A 20,186-nucleotide genomic window follows, 5' to 3' on the forward strand; every position below is an offset into this window, starting at 1 on the left:
TCTAAACTCCCTCTAGTGTTTCCTAGCAGATATTGCATTCGCTCAGTGTGGCTCCCTTCAACCGGAATTAGCTTTACTGTACAGTCCTTGGTCCTGCCAGCCCTGGTGTGATGCCTAGCAGGGAAGGCAGATTGAGTGAAGGTTGTGTCTGAGTGCAAGATGAAGCCCTTGGAATAGCTCCTCAACACTGAGTGGTAGTAATTCTCAGGCTCCTTACACACCCACACCCTCAGAGTGAAATGAGGACGGGATGGGGGGGGTGGAGAGTGCACGCGTGCACAGACACTGGCTTATGCATGATCCTTGTTGTGCTAATGAGGTGTTCAGCTATGCACTGCTGTGTTAGACTTTGCTCCTGGCACTAGGCAGGTGCTGCGTGGCGACGGTGCCTAGCATTCTCATTCATGCATGAATTGGTTCCCTGTCCCACTCATCACTTTTATGCCTTATACTTATAAACTTAAGCATCTGCATACAGGCTCATGAACTCAGGCTGGGTTGGACCACGGTATATAATCTCCTCCCAGGCCAGCTATTTGCATAAAATAAATGACATTCCTCAAGGTAAATAGACAGGACTTCATCCTAACCACAAGCCCCATAGGCAAAAGCCTAGGGAAAGAAATGAGCCTTCATCAGGCCGTGAAGATCAGCCAATTCAATTTGTATCAGACCACAGGGGAAGAGAAGTCCAGTGTGATAGGTCTCATCCAATGCTCCATTTAGTCAATGGAAAGACTCCCTCTGACTTTAGTTAGCTCTAAATCAGGTCATAGGTGCGTGGAACTCCCATTGAAGTCACTCTAAATTTGACGTTGTTGTACTGCTGTAAGGGGCCCATGGAAAACGCACACTTCCTTGCTATTATTACTACATCCCAAATGAAGAATGAATTAGGAGGACCAAGACAAACATGTGAAAGCAGGGTCCTCTAAAATGAAACAATATCTTGCTATCATCCATCCATCTCTTCATCTGTGTGACTAATGCATCCCTCACCTTAGCATCTGGATTTCCAAAAAAGCCATTGCTTTTCTATCACTTTGGAGGAGCAGCCGTCCAGGCAAAGCTGAAACAGAAGTGATTGTTTTCCATCTTCTGGGCCAGCTAAGCAAACTAGAAACACAAACTACAAAAATAGAGGGGCCCCATTGTTTCTGATGAAATCCTGTCCAAGCCCACAGCGTGTGGATTGGATTGCATCCCTTTCCTCCTCCGTATTGTCTGTATTGCTTAATTGGGTGTGGGCCATGGTGGAGGGGATGCTTGCTTTAGAATAGAAAAGTAAGTAAAAGAATCGGTACGTTAGATGTCTGCCCATCTTTTCCCTCAAATGGGGAATTTCCACTGTCAGATGTGGTGGTGGGAGATGACACCTACTGACATTTATTGCATTGTGAGAAAGTGAATCAAAAAAGGAGAAAAAAAAAGTCGCTAGGCAAACTTCCACTAATTATCAGCAAATTATGAGTAATTTTCTCACTAATATAATGTGATCCCCACATGCTGCCAGCTTCCTACTCTAACCCTCCACTTAGCCCTCTGTGCTCTCCTGGGAGCACATTTTGTTGGAAGTAGCCAAAGCAATTTTAGGAAGGGGGAACTGGGGACTGGTTGAGTTTTGCCAAAATATCCTAAGCATTCCTCCCGGCTTTTTATTGAAGCAGCGTCTCTCCAGTTCTAACAGCAGGGAGGTGGGGGCAGCAGCATGTTGTTTAAATGACCCCCTCCCACCTCACCCCTCCAGGCAACCCTGCAGGTAGATTAACTTGTGCCTTTTCCTTTAGAAAAGCAGGCTGGCTGACAGTGCCAATCCTTGAAAATCTGGAGAGCTAAAATTGCATGTTCTGGGAACAATTAAGCGGATCAGCATTGAGCACTTTGCTTTTGAACTCTGCTTAGCAAAAAAAGGAAACAAGAAAAAACTCAATTTCCAGAAAGTTGGCTAAGTCAATCAAAGGCGGAAAGCAGAGCTGTTACAGGGGTGTTATTGGGGTGGAGCTGGGGAAAGAGAGAGATATTCTCCTTATTAGAGAATTAAGAGAGAGAAAATTCATCTAAAAGTCATCTTAAAAGGCAAAAAAAGCCAAAAAGTTGTCTGTGGTTTTACCACAGGACTCTCCTTGGAGAGTTAAAACTCTCTACAACTTTTTAAATCTTTGGCTGTGCAGTATAAGAAAATGGATGAATTTCTTGTCCAGTTAGTCCACCCTCCCAGCCCTGCCCTCATGTTCCAAACCAACGTGTTCCAAAGGAACAACAGGGAATGTGCTCTAGACATCAGGGTGGGAGCCTGATAATCAGCACTCCTGGGTTCTATTCATTGTGGGACTTTGGGCAAGTCTCTCTAGCCCTGTCAGATGTAGACTGGGGACAATAATATTTATCTACTTCAGAGGTGGCTTGCAAGGCCTCAGTGTTTGTAAAGTGTTTTGAAAACCTTGAATGGAAGGCGGCCCAAAATGTTTTTGATTTTTCCTCTTTCTCTCTCTCTCTATGTACGCATGTGCAAGTTTCTTCTTCGGAAAGAAAATAAGTATAAATATATAATGAATATGTATCTAGATCACCTGTTCAAACCCAGACTCAAGCATCTGTTTAAGTGCTTTGCTGGATCAGTCCTGTGATTAATGAGTAAAATCAATCAATAACAGTGCCTAGTGTGTAAGGAGTTTAGATCTCAGTTCAGCAACTAGTGGGGGCAAGTGTTTGAGGATCATTTCAGTCACAGGTTCTTGAAACTAGAGATCACTGGAGCATTCTGCTATGGGGGAAATACTCCATTACCACCTCCTCAAACTTAGCAGGCAGGCAGGTGTGGGTTTCTCAGGAGGCAGGAGGAGCGTCTGACCCCATAGGAACACTCTTAGTACATACAATAACTCCTGGCATAAAATAAAGATACAGTCTCTTTCACTGAGTGGGGAATGGTTGGGGTCAGTGGCCCAACCTGTCTACAAATCATTTGCCTCTCTAATGCTTAAGGCCTAAATGCAGCATGGGAAAGGAAGGTGAAATTTACATCAATTGGATCAATTTGAAATTTACAGTAAGTGCAGCTGCTTTTGATTGCTCTTCACTGCACAGCAGCAGGGAAGTCTTTAGTTATTCAGGTCAGCTCCCACCCCGCCAGTTACACCCTTAGCAAAGAGGAGCTAGAAATACAGTTTAAACTAGAAAAGAGGAAAACCCCATCTTGATGAGTTTTAAATCTACTTGAACATTGTGCATTTGAAATGTGGCCACAAAACAGAAAATGTTTAAGGTTTGACTTCTGATTAAATTGAGAAAACTCAGCTCAGGAGGAAAGGCGGCCAACAGAGCAGATGGAGAGGGCTGAGGTGCAGTAACAGATCTCTGTGGAGCTATAGGGTCAAGGTGTAGGACAGCAGGAGGTGCTGCTGGTCAGGAATGAAGTGTACTTGGAGATTACACCCCACCCCCTGCAAGGGTACAGGACTGGTGTAGGAGCAACTGCTGCACATCAAGACTGAGGTGCATTGGCAAAGTTGTTTGAGGGTGCCCAGGACTGTTACAGCAGAGGCTGCTGCGGATCAGGAGGGAGGTGCATTGGTTGAACTGTTTGGGAGAGCCCAGAACTGGCATAGCAGAGGCTGTAGTGGGTCAGGAACAAGGTTCTTTTGGCACAGCCATGGGATGAATGGATGGGATTCAGATCCACGACAGCGGAGGGCTATTGCAGATCTAGGCCGAGGTGCATTGCCGAACTCCACGCAGAGGAAGTTTGCAGATTTGATGAGCTTTCCAGAGTTGCTGGTCCATCATTTTCATATGCTCTGAATTCACACCAGGTTTTGTTTATTTTTTTTTAAACACCCACAGACTGGTCTTATTAAATCTGTATTTGAGATGTGTAATTTAAAGTATATATATTTGGATTCTAGCAGTTGTTAAAAATGGATTCCCTTCCCGCACCAAGCTTCACACATACAAATGAACAAAGGTACAAGAAGCTCCCAGTCTGGAAGTGTGTCTGGGGGGCAGGAGTTATCAGAGAGATACATTGGCTGTTTCTACACGAGGAGGGTAGGTTAAAAAAATCCCCACCATTGCTAACATTGGGAATCCTAGGGCAGTTAAGGCTCCTGCAGCCACCAATGTTTTTAATGCTGATTTATCTAACCCTGTTCCAAGCAGGACTAGATGCCAAATGCCAGTGGCTGCAGAAGCCCTATCAACACTAGGCCTCCCAGGATTGCTGCCACTGATGGAGATTTTTAGCAAGAAGATCTGACCTGGTGGCCTTTAAAGTGAATGGAAAAGCTCCTGTTGATTTCAGTGGGCATTATATTAGGTCCATGAACAGAGTGGGTGAGATTCACACTCCCATTCTGGCCCCTTTACACCAGATAAAAGGGCTGGAGCAGCATAAAGATGCTCCAAAAGCACTCCAAAATCCAGCCGGAGCAGAATTCCTCCAGCACACGTAGACAGCTGGAGACTGTCCTCTGAGGAACCCCTCCAAGCCTTGATGTCAGGAGCATGCTGGGGCTGGGGCTGAGGTCAGGCCTGCAGCACATAATGCTGTGGAAATTCCAAGCACCACTGCAGTCCACCGGGCAGTCTAGCAATATTCAAATGTGTTTGATTCCCCCAATTTCCATGGGGGTCAGACACATCTAAGGACTAGAAGCCATAAGTTCTGACTCCCAATCTCCTGCTAAAACCACAAACCTCAACCTCTCATTTGAAGACAGAATGTTCAGCTCACTGTGAAAAACAAAACAAAACAAAAAAACAGGCATTTTTGAAAACTTGTTTTCATTTTTAAATTGCCATTCCCATAATTAATCACTATCTCCACTGTAATTGGGTTCTGTGGCACTGTGGGGGGAAAAAAGACTAGAGGTTTTTTCAGCAAACCTCTTTAGTTTTAAGTAAATAATTGCTTAAATCTCATAATTATGGTATTTGATGAATCATTTCAACTCATTTTAGGTTTCAAGTAATATTTAATAGCACCGTGCAGTAAAGTAATTGTGGGATTAGGAATTCATTTGCTGCTCCGGTAAATCATTATTTTAATTAGATCAAGTACAAAAATTGCCATTTCTTGTTAGGAAAGATAATTTAAATGACATCCAATATGTTCATCATTTCACCAAGAGTACAGAGAATTCTGTTAATATGCAAGGGTATGACCCAGCCCCCTACACACGCATACACACTCTTTCTCTCTGTCCCTCTCACACGCATGCGCATGCACAGTCTCTCTCTGTCTCATATACATATAGTCTGTGTGCAAAACTCAGTGCTCACACCCAAGAAAGCAATATTTTTGCACCCTTCCATATTAACCTTAACACTCTTTCTTTGGCGAAAAACACATGTACACGTTCTTTGCAGATGAGGAGAATGAAAAATTTGAGAATGAACAGAAAAATGTTCTGCAAGCATAGAAAATGAACTCTTGTCCATCAGGGGTTTTTGATGGTGTTTATGGCTGGAAATGATTCAGCAGTGGGAAAAGAGACACCAATTAAAAGTAGCCTCTCTCTGCATAACACAAATCAGTAACAGTCTTTCTTTAGGAATAACACTTTACATCCAAGAATCTCAAAGCAGGTTACTAACATTAACAAGACAATCTTTATAATAGTAGGTTTTATTCCCTCCATTTTACAGATGAGGAAACTGAGGCATGGAGAACTGAAGTAGCTTGTCCAGCATCACACAGTGGGTTGGTGGCTCAGTCAGAAGTGAGACCAAGGCCTGCTGACTCCCAGTCCTGTGCCTTAACCACAAGATAATCCCGACTTCATCTTTCTACTGGGAGAAAGAAGGGGTGGAAAGTGGATTTGAGGCATGGTGTGTGCTACTGGTATTAGGGCCTCTTAAGGGAGAAAGGGAACAGACTGCAACTTATGCAATAGATATCTTAATGCCAGAAGGTCAGTCGTTTTTAAAGTGAAACACTAATTAAGGTTATTTATTCCAACTAATGTCTCATTATGGCATGGGAGCTAGGATGTTCCTGAGCCCTCTCCAGTCAACAACCCTTCCTCAAAACTTGTTAAGGGGGAAGGCTGATAGATTTTCAGGCAGGGATGGGGTCAGAAGACCTTTCCTAGTCTGACCTGGCAGCCATGAGAAATGGAAAAGGAGGATCCCACAGAGACATGGGATCAGAGCTGAAAAGCCAAGCTGGTCAGTCCCTAGTCAGAGAAGAGGGCTGGGAGACAAAAACAGAGGGCAAGGGTCCAAGACTGATGAGTTAGGCAATAGCTCATATTTGCATATCTGGGGCCTCCTTGGTAGGAGAAAAAAGAAGTCAACCCAAAAAACTAGAAATCTAATCTACTGTACACTTCCCGACTTGTCAAAAGCTCTCATCTTAAAGCAGCCACAGTCAGCTACTCAGAGGTGTTCCAAAGAGGGGCCCAGACCAATAAATCTTTATGATTTCCTGTTATGAGAAGCGGACAAAGAGATATGACTAGGGATGGGCAGAGCAGTCTGCATAAAGAAAGAAGCCACGTTTTCACACCCAAACCTTTCTGAGGTCAGGAAAAGGTCAGCTTCTGAAGTTAGGAAAAGGGGGGGGTTATGCCACCATTTTTCATTTGGCATGTTTCTGCGGGAGCCAGAAATAGAAGACACAAAGTATCCCTTCCCCATTGGCAATCATAGGTATTGGAAGGGTCACACTGAGCCTGATCTTATGAGATTTCCAGTCTAAAGTTCTGATTTTGCACCCTTTACACACACAAATAATACTTAGCCATGCAAGCAGTCCTGTTGATTTCATGTGACAATGTCTTGTTTATTCCTCACACACTACAGTGATGAGCACAGTATAAGAACCTGTGTTCCATTGATTTCAATGGGACAGCTCACTTGACTATAGATTATTCACATGGGTCACGTTTGCAGAAGAGGATCTCAGTTTTGCAGATGCAAGAGTCTTTATTAAGTTCAAATAAGCTGCCAAATTTTTGGATGCTTATCCAAATATTTTAGTGTTCACACCTCACTAAGTATGATCCAAAGTCTTGTTTCCAAGATTCTGGTGAAAATGTTTCGCATATTGGAAAGAGCAATTTTTTGCTCTTATTGCTGCTTATATTGTCGAGACCCTGCATGTCTCTGCATGTGGATTGAGAGATGTTCCTGAGCATTCCAGGAGTCTCAACACTACACCAAAATTTCAAAATCAGAATTTGTTCTCAACTTGGTTCCAAATAGGAATTTATCATATTTTGAGGGAACACAGTAGCAAAATGGCAATTTTCTGACTACAAAAGAATCCATTTTTTCTTTAAAAAAATTCATAGAGAAACTAAGAGATATTTTTCTATTTTTGCAAACCCAAATGGCTTTGATTAATGGTTTTGCCAGTGATGAGAATTTTTTCACACCCCTTTATAGCTGCCTTCTGCCCCCTGAGCACTATGCACTTTGCAATCCCTGCTCTTCTCCCCTCTCTCCTTCATCCTGTACATGGTACAAGGTAATGAAGGAGGAAGGCAAGGTGTCCAAATCAAAAAGACTTTGTTACAAAGACTCTGGGGAGTTCACAAACAATGCTAACCCTGTTCCAAACCACCAGCTGTTTGATAAGATTCTCTTAAGCCACTGACACCGGAAACAGCAGGGTATAAGAACTAGAAGAGATCAGATTTTGCCTATAGGGTAAGGAACCACCCTGTAACATCTTAATGCCGTGAAGTCAATGAGAATTTCACTGTGTAGCTTTATCCAGGAGACATCTAACATTCATGGCGTTTGAAGGCAGCTGGGATTAATGTGGTGGAGTTTACATGTTTTGTAAAACCTCGTGAAACATTCAGGCTAGTGACTGTACATCTTTTATGTGGGAGCCTCTTCGGTATCATTGGTCACCATGCACCCAGCTCGTTTCTTTACCATTCCGCACTGGTTACAGCTACATACGCCCCTAAGGAAACCAGGCCCGCCCAGCGGATAACACTGCTCCAGCTTTATGGATGGGCAGTATTTGTCACCTCACTTTATGGAGGGTTGTTTTTGGTTTTTTTTAGAGAGGCCCAAAATCTATGAAAAGGAGACAGACTTTGACAAGGTCGCACAAGTGAACCTGGGAAGTACACAAAGCCTTCAGTGCACTGCGAGCGGGACTCCGGACCCCAAGATCACGTGGGAATGGGAGCGATGCGCCCCTGCAGACACGCGGTAAGTGCACGCTCCTGGGGCTCTCTTCTCAGGGTGAGCTGGTTACGTATCATTTGTTTCTTTTTCTGAGAAATCCTCTTGCCAATATGCTTGGGCATCTGTAAAAGACTTTAATGCCTGGGTATAGCACCTGTGCCCTTTCTTTATACTTTTCAAAGGGCAAGTCCATGGCAACAGAGAGCTCTTGGAGATTGAAGTCATTTGTCTACAGCATGGACAACCAAAATGCAGGCTCCCCGCTATAGCCCCATTCATCTTCTGAACCCTGACCTGGAGAGATCCACTATTCAATCCTTAGCCCCTCAGCTGAGAGTGCTGGCCAACTATTAAAGCAAATGGGAATTTAGTCATTCACTCAAATGGCAGCAGGGCCAAGCCTTTAGTGCCAGCTGTGGTGCTGGGCTCTGTGTCCAGTAGGAACTGTTCTGAGACCAAACAACTCATTGTATGCAGATCACTGAACAGCAGGTGGTTACTATGAAACCAAACTGGTTTCAGATTAATGATCTGTAAGGGAAAGGCCATATAACACCCTTACCACTTCCAGGAGAGAGAATATTACAATATGGAGCAAGAATCTTCCATCTTGGTTTCTTTAATGAAGGCAGACATGACTAGTTGCCTTGAAAGGTCACTCACAATTCACATTTTACTCCAAATTTAGGTTTTGAACAAATAAAATTCTACAAATACCTATGACCAACGGCGAAGTTCACAAGTCTTTAAATTCCAATGGAAACAGCTGCCTTAAAAACAAATAACCATTCCCTTGCAGAGTGTGCAACCCAAAAGCACAAGATTCATAGATTTTAGGGCCAAAAGGGATCATCATGATCATTGGGTCTGATCTCCACCAGGTTCTTTGTGCTGCAACAAAAGTGAAACTAATTCTGTGGATTTGCATTGTTTCAGCCGAGAAATAGAAGTGCAAAAAATAACAGCACAAAGAGCAAAAAAATCAATTGGATTTTGAAAATGAATTCGGCTGCAGTAGTCTACTGGGTTATTAGTAACAGAGCTAAGGCCGTGTGCTTGTTTAATAGATGTTTTGGTCTCAGTTACAGTAAGGCAATTTACACTGCTCATGCTGTAAATTACACCCATTTTATGGCCTCTTTTACTGTCAGAACAGTGATAGGTCATCTTAGTGTAACAGATTTGGACCAGATTCTCTTTCACCTGACAATGCCCCTTTGACTTAGCTGGAGTTTTTTTCCTGTGAAACCTTGGATGCAAAATATGTGGTTGGTTGACAAGGGAATGGAAGATTTGTGAGAGTGACCAACAAGGGCAGATTTGAAGGAAAAGTGTATTCTTTTTAAGTGTAGAAATCCAGCAATCACAGAGAAAAGACCCCCTTTCTATTCCTTCAGGGATCATTGATGGACAAATGTTTCAAAGATTTAGGTTCAGTTTCACATAGGAGTTCCATGCATCCAACCTGAATCTCAGGAGCCATCTTCGGTGCACTTTGAGTCATCATCCGCCCACATCAGCCTGTATATTACACAATACTGCAAGGTGCAGCAAAAGGTTGAGTGTCTTGCTGTGAACATTTGTTTGATAAAGAACTGGAGACAACATGAGAGTTTGGGGAGCAGAAGCAGAAGAAAGCTGGCAGGTCAGAATCCAGCAAACAGAAACTAAGCGAGTTAAACACGAGACACTTCATGAGGATTCTTTAGACAAATAGACGTTTCCTTTGTTCCTGTTGAGATATTAGCTAAGTAGTCCACAGGGAGACGCCTGGGCTCAGATCTGAATGGGGAGTGCTTCCCCTGGTGAGCACCAAAGGGAAATACAGGGGCCAAACATAACAACTCCAGTTGCACTTTAACCCTTTTCTGCAGTGAGAAGTCTGGAGTCAGGTTTTCCACCTCAAAGATAAAGGCAGATGTGGGAATAAGGAGAGAAATGTGCTGCATGGCTCCTTTTTTCTGCTGTCATTTGAAAAGCAGCAATGGAAAATGTTTGTAACACTGGCTGCAGTTTCAGCTCTTTTTCAAGGACATGTCTGGTGACAGGCCACCGGACATGAATAGTTTGCAAGGAGCATCTCCCAGACAAGGCCATTTTAGTGCAGCTTCTACCAAAAGGAAATTACCTGTGGGATTACATGGGACAGCAGTCATCTGGGTCCCAAGATTCAAGCATCAGCAACAGTCCTGTGTTCACCCACATGAGAATGTGAAGGGTAGCCTGGTAATTGGTTTAGCATTTGGCCAGCAGACACATTGTCCCTCCAGGAATAAAACAACAGCTGGGAATTTGCAGACTTTTGTCAGAGCAGATAGGTATTGCACTAGGCTTCCATGGAGGGTATTCAAGGCACCATCACTGAAGGTGTTTAGCAAGATCTCAGGTAAGACGAGAGGGGGACTACTACAGGGTCATGTATCATGCATCCTGACGGAAGTCACACTAGCTCACCGGCAATCTCTGAGCCCTGCATCTAAGCTGGGATGGCGAGGCTTCACACTCAAAGTACAACATTTCCCTGCATTTTAGTCTGTTGACATACCACCACCAGCAGGCACTGTGTGTGAGTAACTCTGGGGCATTACTGCCAACCTGGTCCAAATTAGAACCAGTAACCTGGAAGCAAAAGGCCGGGCATAACCCCGGTCCCAACTCCCCGAGCTATTCAGTCCCTGATGTTATCAATTTAAATACAATTGCAGAGTGGCGTCTACCTCTGCTGGCCTCGGAGGCAGTCTTATCTCTCCTCAGCAGAAGTTATAGGAGGATTCCTGTGGGAAATGACACACACCCCACCCTCCCTCATTTCCTGCTGTTGTCTCATTTCCTCTCCTTCTCTCTCTCACTGCTATAGCTGGAGTCCCAATGTGCGGTCATTGTTCACTCCAAGTCTAGCTGTGATTTGACTTGTTTCCTTTGAGCTCCTGCCTTACGCAGCCTTATGAGAGAATTGTTAGTTGTAGGAAGCCACACAAAGCACCTTCATATCAGACCGTGCTGGATGGAGACACCAATATTAGTACAGATTTATTGATCCAAAGTGTGTCTTGTGATCTCCTGGCAAAAACACTTCTCCAATGTGCATCATACAGAGGAGGTCTTATGTATGGGGAGCCTGATTGTCACAAGTGCAGCACTCACAACTCCTAAGCAAATCAATGGGGTTTATGGGTATGGTGCATCTCTGAAGATCAGGTCACATTTATCTTGCACAAGTTTTACCTTCTATAACCCTATTCTGGTGCAATGGCCTCTAAGACTGAAGGCAGAAGTTCAGACTCCCTGGTCATCCAAACCTTGGCATCTCTGTTGAAACTGCTAACGAGGACGCGGATTTCTGTCATGTGTGTTGACTTTGTGATGTAGACACCTGTCTTTTAGGATCTGAATTGAATTCACTCCCAGCCATCAATCACATGGTAACAATTTCCATTCACTTCCATCCTAAACTGGATTTAAACTGGCAACCATGAAATGAAAAGATCCATACCCAGCACCTATACCAGTCCCCTGAGCCAGCAAGCCCTCTGAAGAGTGCCATCTGTGATGAAACTTCAGAACTAATAAGATGCACGCCATACTCTGTATTTGTCTATTATTCAATCATAGCAATATAGAGCTGGAAGAGACCTCAAGAGGTCATCTAGTCCAGCCCTCTGCGCTGAGGCAGAACCTAATAAACCTAAGCTATCTCTGACAGGTGTTTGTTCAACCTGTTCTTAAAAACCTGCAAAGATGAGGCTTCCACAACCTCCCTTGGAAGCCTATTCCAGTGCTTAACTACCCTTGTTAGAAAGATTTTCCTAATATCTAACTCAATCTTCCTTACTGCAGATTAAGCCCATTATTTCTTTTCCTACCATCAGTGGGCATGGAGACATTAATTCATTGTCCTCTTTATAACAGTCCTTATCATACTTGAAGTCTGTAACAGGTCACCCTTAATGTGCTTTTCTCAAGTCTAAACATATCCAGTTTTTTTAACCTTTACTCATAGATCAGATTTTCCAAAGCTTTTATCACTTTTTGTTGCCCTCTTCTGGACTCTTTCCAATTTGACCACATCTTTCCTAAAGCATATCACCCAGAATTGGCTACAGCACTCCAGCTGAGGCCTCACCAGTGTCAAGTAGCAAGGGACAATTACCTCCCATGTGTTATATACAACACTCCTGTTTATACACCCTAGAATGACATTAGCCCTTTTGGAATATATGCAAACATACTGAATTAATTTTCAATATGCATTATTATGATGATGAATGGAACCTCTACTTCTTTGTCCTCTGTTGTCTTAGTATACACCCATTCCAATCCCTTTCCCTGCACTTACTAATCCTACTTGGCTTTTCTAAGCAGGGACATTAAAAGCCATCACTCACTTCCCACTGTTTGAATGAGTGGGGTTCTGAATTTCAGAATATACAGGAAGTGTCTGATATCTTTAATGAGCTATGACTATAATGATCTGCGGGTGTATCTCCTGTTTTGCAAATCACACTTTAGTGATTTGATTTAATTGCCCCATACTGTATCTTAAGCTGTTTCATGGGGAGTGTAGTGGAGTTTCTTATGGAGGCTGAACTAGCCGGGGACACGTTGGTTTGGTTCCCTGCTTCACCACAGACTTCTTGTATGACCTTAGGCTGGTCACTTAGCTTCTTGGTGCCTCAGTTCCCCATCTATAAAATGAAGATTATAGAATTACCCTATCCCACAGCACTGTTGCGGCAATAAGTAGGGCTGTATAAGTACCTTAGATAGATTGTCACACACAAGTTCCGGAGTGTCCAGTAGTCTGAAGGCCTCCATTTGCAGGAACATCACTTGCAGTTCTTAGAGAATTGGTGGATTTTCACTGGTGGCAGAATGCTGATATCTGTGTCTCCTAACTGTGGAATATCTCACTATAAGCATTCCTTCTGCCCTGATCTTTAGATGCAGTTTGAAAACCATGTTGAAGCTAACCTGGTCTCTAACACAGTTTGACCAGCCATTGTGAATGGGACTAACCCATGTTCTAACCTATGAATGTCGTTCATTGCAAACACATTGTTCGTATTGTATTCTAATCTAGGATTCACAGTTTACAAACATTCTCTGGCTGGTTTAAGCCACATTAGAAAATGATTTAGCTGGATCAAAGTTTAAACCAAATTTAAACATGCCCCCAAAATGCATATGAGATGTAGTGATGGTCATTTCCACAAGGAGACAGAAATCACCATCAGTCTGTTATCATCAGTAGCTTTCAAGAAGTCCGGGGGCACTGTACAGATAGAGACCACCTCTTGTCGAATGCTTCCTATATAGACTATGTAAATGCATGTGCAGTTTTCAATTTCATCCTCCCTTTTCCACCTCCAGCTGCAGACACCATGGAAAAAGAACTGTCATTCAGAAAAACATCAGTGAGGCAGACATACGGACAGGCAACAAAATCGAGAGCATTGAGGAGAAATACATAATGCATGAAGATAAAAAAAAGGTATGTCCTGGAATAATCCAGGGTTTCTTGGGGGAGCTGCTGCACTCACACAGATTAGCTCTCCTTGAGTTTCTCAAGCGCTGCTTTCCCACTAACTAACATGCTTTAAATTCCACAGCCCTGAGATCATTTTCAAATCCCTGCTGTGTAGGAATGTTAGACTCTGGCAGTGATGTCACTTGTCCCGTTTAAAACTCTCCAAAGCCATGTGGGTCAAAAACCTTTCAGTCTCGCTCACTCTTGAGAAAGTGTAAGAACTGCTCTGCACAAGAGGAGGCCTGTGACTAGCACTCAGCTATAAACTCATCAAAATACCTCTCACTTACGAAGCACTTTGGATCTGGAATGCACTGCACCAACATGCTCACAGTACACCTGTGAAGGATGGAAGCATTATTATCCCCGTAATAATAAGCTCGGCATCTACATTTTCCTGAGAGCCCCCTAAGTTTGGATGCACTCATTTTTGGGGTGCCCACTTCAAGATAACTTGGGCCTGGTTTTCAGAGATTCTGAGCACCTGCAGCTCCCACTGACTTCCACTGGAGTTGTGGTTGTTCGCTAACCCCCTGGGGCATCAGTGACTCCACAACATGTGGAAGGAGGTAAGACCATAAACGCCTGTCTGTCTTCACTGGCCAGCAAAGCTGGCTGCCCATGAACTGCCTGATGCACACTTTCAGAGGTAGCACGGTGGGCATGATCCCTGTGTGTGCTTGGGAGCTCCAGGAAATGTGATACTTCCCAGAGTTCCACCTGGGTCTGGGCTTAAATGCCACAAACTGGAACATTTCAAAGAACAAGGTGGCACCTTTTATGCATGAACATTCCAATCCAGGGTGATTGCTGCAAATGTTCTGCACCACAGTTGCAAACTTCTGACTCTGCACTGGAGAAGAGGCTGTGGGGTGGTTCTGATATGTTTTACCCCTTAGTTACTATGTATATATGGATATGTATGGGTCTCCAGGCAGTGTCACAGTTCTGTTTGTTCAGGGGTAAGTGTGGAGATGCATCAGGTGTGTTGGGACTCAATCCTGCAAGAGGCTTTGTTTTCTGGTGCTGACTCAGCAGAGCACTTAAACACTTGGTTAACTTTATGAGACTACTCACATGCTTACAGATAAGCATGTGCTTCAGTGCTTCCCTGGACTGGGTCTAGATTTATCAGCACCCTGGAGAATCAAGTCCTCTCCCATCTGGTCTGTCTCATGGAGACTTTCAATGCTGAATGTGATTTAAAAGGGAACTCGGAAAATGTGAGTGGGGGGGAAGAAAAGCACAATTCCAATTTCATTCCCAGAGCTGTCTCTCTGCTGGGGCTTCCCCACATTTAGGATTGTCTGTGTCTAGATAACACAGGCTCCAGGCTCTGTCTTTTGCTGTCCTTTAGGCTCAGAATTGTAGAGAAGAAGCAACCATCCAGCTGTTTGTAAAGAAGCTCAACAGTTGCTGGAAAAGGCATATGAGTAGGGCAGAGATCTCATTCCAAACCTGGCCTGCTGTATTTTATAGAAAATTAGACTATGGAAACCTCCTCTTGGGAGGAATAAGAGCTGCAGTATTTAATTCAGATCCTCTTCTGGCAACTGACAACAGTCTCTTTCTCTTTAGATAACAGCAGCTTGTCCCCACAAAGGTTCTTCCTTTGAAAAGCATTCAAGTCCCTGGCTTTTCTGGATCTCAAGGCCACCACTCATGTTAGGTCTGCTGAGTTCTTGCTAATAAACTCAGGGCTAGTCTACACTAGAAGCGCTGCAGTTGCACTACTGTAGCTAGTTGCTGAAGACACTCTATGCTGACAAGAGAGCTCTCTCGCCTCAGCATAATAAAACCACCTCTGTGAGTGGCAGTAGCTATATCGGCAGGAGAATCTCTCCTGGAACTTAGGTCAGTGTACCATACGTCACTCAGGAGGGTGGCTTATTCGCACACCTGAGCGACGTAATTTAGACCAAAGTCAACGGCAGTGTAGACAAGGGCCCCAGTCTCCATCTCTCTTCACACCAGTGTAATGCAGAAATAACTCCATTGAAGCAAATGGCGCTGGGAAACCAATGTGAGAGGAGAATCAGACTCCCCACATGTGTGATCATGAAACAGACCCGTCTGTGTCCAGGGGCTTTTACATATTTGAAAATCAGTTTAAAAAGCCACGGCACAAAAAAGGTGCCTTGCAATTGCTGCAACAGTTGTAAAATCCCCCCTCTACCAGTCTTTCAACAACTGCTGCTACTTTGTGCATCAGGCTGGGATTCCTGAAACACTGCAACAAAACATAAACATCACTGTTTTGTTTTGTTTTGTTTTCCACACAAAGGGCAAACACCTGACCCCACCCCATCTCCCATTTTCCCTCCCCAAAAAGATTTTCAGGTGCAAACCTGGCAAGTTTTTGCCAAGGGCAAATATCTGACCAATTGTTTCTGGAATTTCAGCCTCAGGCTGCCTTCTGTGCCCAAACCTGCAACGTTTACCCTTCCCCCAAACTGCAACGGCTTGAACAAAATCACAAAAAATAATCCTCCAGATGACAATGGATGAAGCGAAAGTTGATCGTTTTGCAGAGCTTTAGTGGACATTAGTCTAGCAGATAAGGGAGAAGAGTATCACAAGCCCAACTCAACGCAGCTCACACAGGTTTTCTGTCCATGGACTCATTTCAGGCTTCTGCACTTGAAAAATTGAGTTCCATGCTAGCCACTCACTGTGCCTGGCTGCACCATGTAGACCCTGTTATTGTTATTGAATGTACACGGTGCATATCACGCTAATGTAAACTGTCCCTTGGAACTTTTGGTCAGAGCAGGGATTTGACCCAATTTCCCTGGCCAAAATTTCCCCTTCCCGCCTTCTGGTGTGTGCTCTTTGGCTGTTGCTCTCTGTTCTAGAGGTGGCTGCACTGCATTAGTACTGGCACAGTACTGCAGGCTCCAAGCCATGCAGTTGAATCTCCCACTGTAGCTGTGCAGAGCCCCTTTGACTTCAGTGGGGCACCAGCCAGGTGTAAGTGTTGCCCCACAGGGAATGGATAGCAGGAGCAGGGCAAGAGTTTGAAGTGTTTGGGTCTGAAAGGCACCAAAGTGAAAAGTGCTTGACTGGCAGCATCAAAGCCTTCCTCAGAACAGGAATAGCATGGGCAGCACAGGGCAAATTTCTTCACCCAACCCGGACCAGAACAGACCATGTGTCTCATTCAGTCCTAGCCTTCCTGAGTCCATTGACAAAGGTGCCTTCTTTAATGATTACATCTGTCCAGGAGCCATGGGCTGAGACCACTGCCTCAATTCACATAAGCTTCTGATCAACCATAGCTCACCATTAAGTAGAATTCAGAACTGTGAACTAGAAGCAGAAGGCTCTTTGGCCCTATCCCTTCTCCTGAAACAGTCAGAAGCAGGATGTCCAGTGGTTAAGGAACTAAACTTGGGCAAGTCAATTAGGCCTGGTCTAAACTAGGGGGGGATCGATCTAAGATACACAACATCAGCCACGAGAATAGTGTAGCTGAAGTCGACGTATCTTAGATCGAATTCAAATTACTTACTTCGCATCCTCGCGGTCGGGATTGACAGCCGCTGCTCCCCTGTTGACTTTACTTCCACCTCTCGCACTGCTGGAGTTCAGCAGTCGACGGGAGAGCGATCGGGGATTGATTTATCACGTCTACACTACATGCGATAAATCGATCCCCGATAGATCGATTGCTACCCGCTGATCTGGCGGGTAATGTAGACATATCCTTATTGTCTCTGTGCGTCAGTTCCCCATCTGTAAAACTGGGATAACAGCAGTTTCCTCCTGCTGCAAAGCTAAATACATATAGATTGTGTGGTGCTCAGGTACTATTGTATAAGTACCTTAATAAGGCCTTGTCGACACTACTGCTTAAGTCAATGTAAGTTACGTTGCTCAGGGATGTGAAAAAAACAGCCCTCTGAGCGATGTAACTTACATGGAGTTAATGCGGTATCTACATGGTGACACCACGTGACATGATGACACACTGAAGCAGTGTCCATGGGAGACCATGCTCCTGTTGATGTAGTAAATCTTCACCTGACACACTAAATCGACACCGCTGCATCAGTCACAGCAGTACCGATTTAGCACAGTAGTGAAGACAAGGATACATAGATCCAGCCTCCTCCACCCAAGTTTGTTTTTCTAAATATGACTCTTGTTGTTTTCTCTGTAAGCAATTTCTCTGCAGCACAACTGTTTTGTTCCTTTGGGATTATTAAAATAACTTTGCAGCTGTTGTTTGATCCCAGTTTGCAGTAGCCTTTTCTGGCCTTTGTTGCTTTTTCTAGATTGCAGTCTTGCTAAAGATTCATGTTTTTGTGTGTTCCCAAATCCTCAGTACCCCGCAGCACACACCCTTTGTACGTACACATTTAAATATTTGATTATTAAACCTTCATTAAAAGATACATTTATAAATCATATAATTTTACAATTTTTGATTTGTTCATTCATTTTCATCTCCCCCTGGCCTTCTGCTTATAAAGGCATTCTGATGTCTTTCCTAATACCTCTGTGTCTTGATTAAGATTTATTCCTATTAATAAAGCTAGGTTATGTGAATCTCAGATTTCAGCACTATGTCTGCCAGCTTACATTGTGGACAATCCTACCCACCCCCTTTCTGAAGACCAAGGCTATCTGTGTGGAGTTAAGTGGAGCCTTTGGATAATAGAATGTAATTTTAAAAAGACACTGTTGAAATCTTGTAAAAGCAGCAAAGAATCCTGTGGCACCTTATAGACTAACAGACGTTTTGGAGCATGAGCTTTCGTGGGTGAATACCCACTTCCTCAGATGCATGCCTCATGTTGAAATCTTGTAGCCTTCAGACTTTTCCTTGTTTTTATCAGTGGTTATTCCCACCAGAAATGAAACAGACAGGAAATAGACCAATCCATTCTCACCATGTCCTAGCAAGTAATTCATCTGCATTTGACTAGCCAGATGAAATAATAAAGATGATGGAGACTGGGTTAACCTGTCTTTTATTGACTGTGTTATGAAGCTGGGATTAGCTGAAATTGGTTATTTTTCCTGTGTTACTTGAGCCTGTCCTTCCATAGCTGAAGTCCTGCAAAGGGGAGGGTGAATTTTCCCCCATCTCCAGCTCTTCACTACACTCTGTCTCAGACTCCTTCCATTTCAGGCTCTCAAAGACCTGCAGAGATGCATGTTTGTACAGTGGCACTAATATTTTAGGGCCCTGCCTGCTGAAAATGCAGACACCATCCCCCATAAATTCCTGGGGCTGCTACCCTAAAACCAGAATTTTGCTCTCTGTCAAGTATACTGAGTTTTGAACTGTGGTTGAGGCACTACTGCATTTTTTTTTTTAATCCTGAGTTTTCCCTGAGTCAGTAGCGAACCAATGGCCCAGCAAGGTGCTAGGGGATTCTGTGCTGCTGGAGGTTGAGATCTTATAATAATACCTTGCCAGGATCTCTAAGTGCCTTGCACACAAAAATCAGTGAAGTCTCATGTTAGCCTTGTGGGATGTAGTGCTGTTGTTATTATTCCTTTTCACAGGTGGCGAGGGGAATTTCATCGCTCTGCCTTTGTGAAGTTCCCTGCCCAAAGACTGATGACTCATGAGTGAGTTTCAGCCTTAAGGAATAATGTGTGGTTATTCTGGACACCTCAGCATATGTCACAAGAACCAGGGCATTAATTCAGAGTTCCTGGCCAAATTCCTATTTGGCCAATTTATGTTCTGCCACCCAATTTCTCCCTGCAGTTTTGATTGGATACTGGAGACTTCACTTCCTGTCTTAAACTATTAAGCAGTTTCCAGAGGTGGCTTCATTTTAGTGCCAGGTGAAGCATCTCCCACGATGTGAAATTACTTTGAGATTTTCCCTTCAGATTGAAAGATGCTGGGAAAATATTCCTTTACTCTCTTTCCCATTATAATACTGATTGTATTGATGTGAAGTTGGGAGACTACGTCATAGTTAAAAAAAAAATAGCAGGGTCCATAGATAATGCAATCCTTGATTCTGTGGGTCTTTTCTCTCCCACACATGTACATGTGGTTCAAAATCTGATAGGTTAATTTGCCCTGTTCATGCGGCTGATTGGAGATGTTTTTTGTGGGGAGCCTTATGATTTTATCTGGCTGGTGAATTTCAGGAGGACCTAGGGGGGTTAAGCAGCTCCAGCTGAAAACATCAGTGTTATACTGCCATAGACGAACAAAGTACAGTGCCTGGAGGTGCACGATACAGGAATTGAGCTGCAGGGGATTTTGTCAGCTAGAGATACGTGAACAACTAACAAGACATTTTAAAAGTATCACCCGACATATGTGCACATTTCAAAGGAGCTTCCAAAAACAGAAGCAGGTGTGTCTGTTTAGCAGGGCCAGGTGAGCAGTCATACCCCTGATTTCTGGATAAGGCAAATCCAAATTCCAGAAAACAGATTGTGCCATGTAGGCTCTGGTTTATGCAGCGGGCAGGACACTGTGGTACAACCCCTCTCTGAGCTCTCCAGTGTACAGGGCAACATGTGGGCTGCACCA

At 43.9% G+C, this 20,186-nt stretch overlaps 1 protein-coding gene across 3 annotated transcripts in view; it reads left to right on the forward strand.

Moving 5' to 3' along the window:
• LOC115657414 (vascular endothelial growth factor receptor kdr-like) overlaps nucleotides 1–20,186 on the forward strand; it is a 176,628-nt gene that overhangs the window by 90,194 nt on the left and 66,248 nt on the right. For all 3 annotated transcript variants that reach the window (XR_004001972.1, XM_030575231.1, XM_030575232.1), the window contains exons 10-11: nucleotides 8,022–8,172; nucleotides 13,519–13,639. Coding sequence is in view for 2 of the 3 variants with exons in the window: in XM_030575231.1 (XP_030431091.1) it covers nucleotides 8,022–8,172; nucleotides 13,519–13,639 (272 nt within the window). In the remaining variant the exon portion in view is untranslated. The remainder of the gene's footprint in view (nucleotides 1–8,021; nucleotides 8,173–13,518; nucleotides 13,640–20,186) is intronic.

This window comes from Gopherus evgoodei, chromosome 9 (genome assembly GCF_007399415.2).
Source record: "Gopherus evgoodei ecotype Sinaloan lineage chromosome 9, rGopEvg1_v1.p, whole genome shotgun sequence".
NCBI classification, from domain to species: Eukaryota; Metazoa; Chordata; order Testudines; family Testudinidae; genus Gopherus; species Gopherus evgoodei.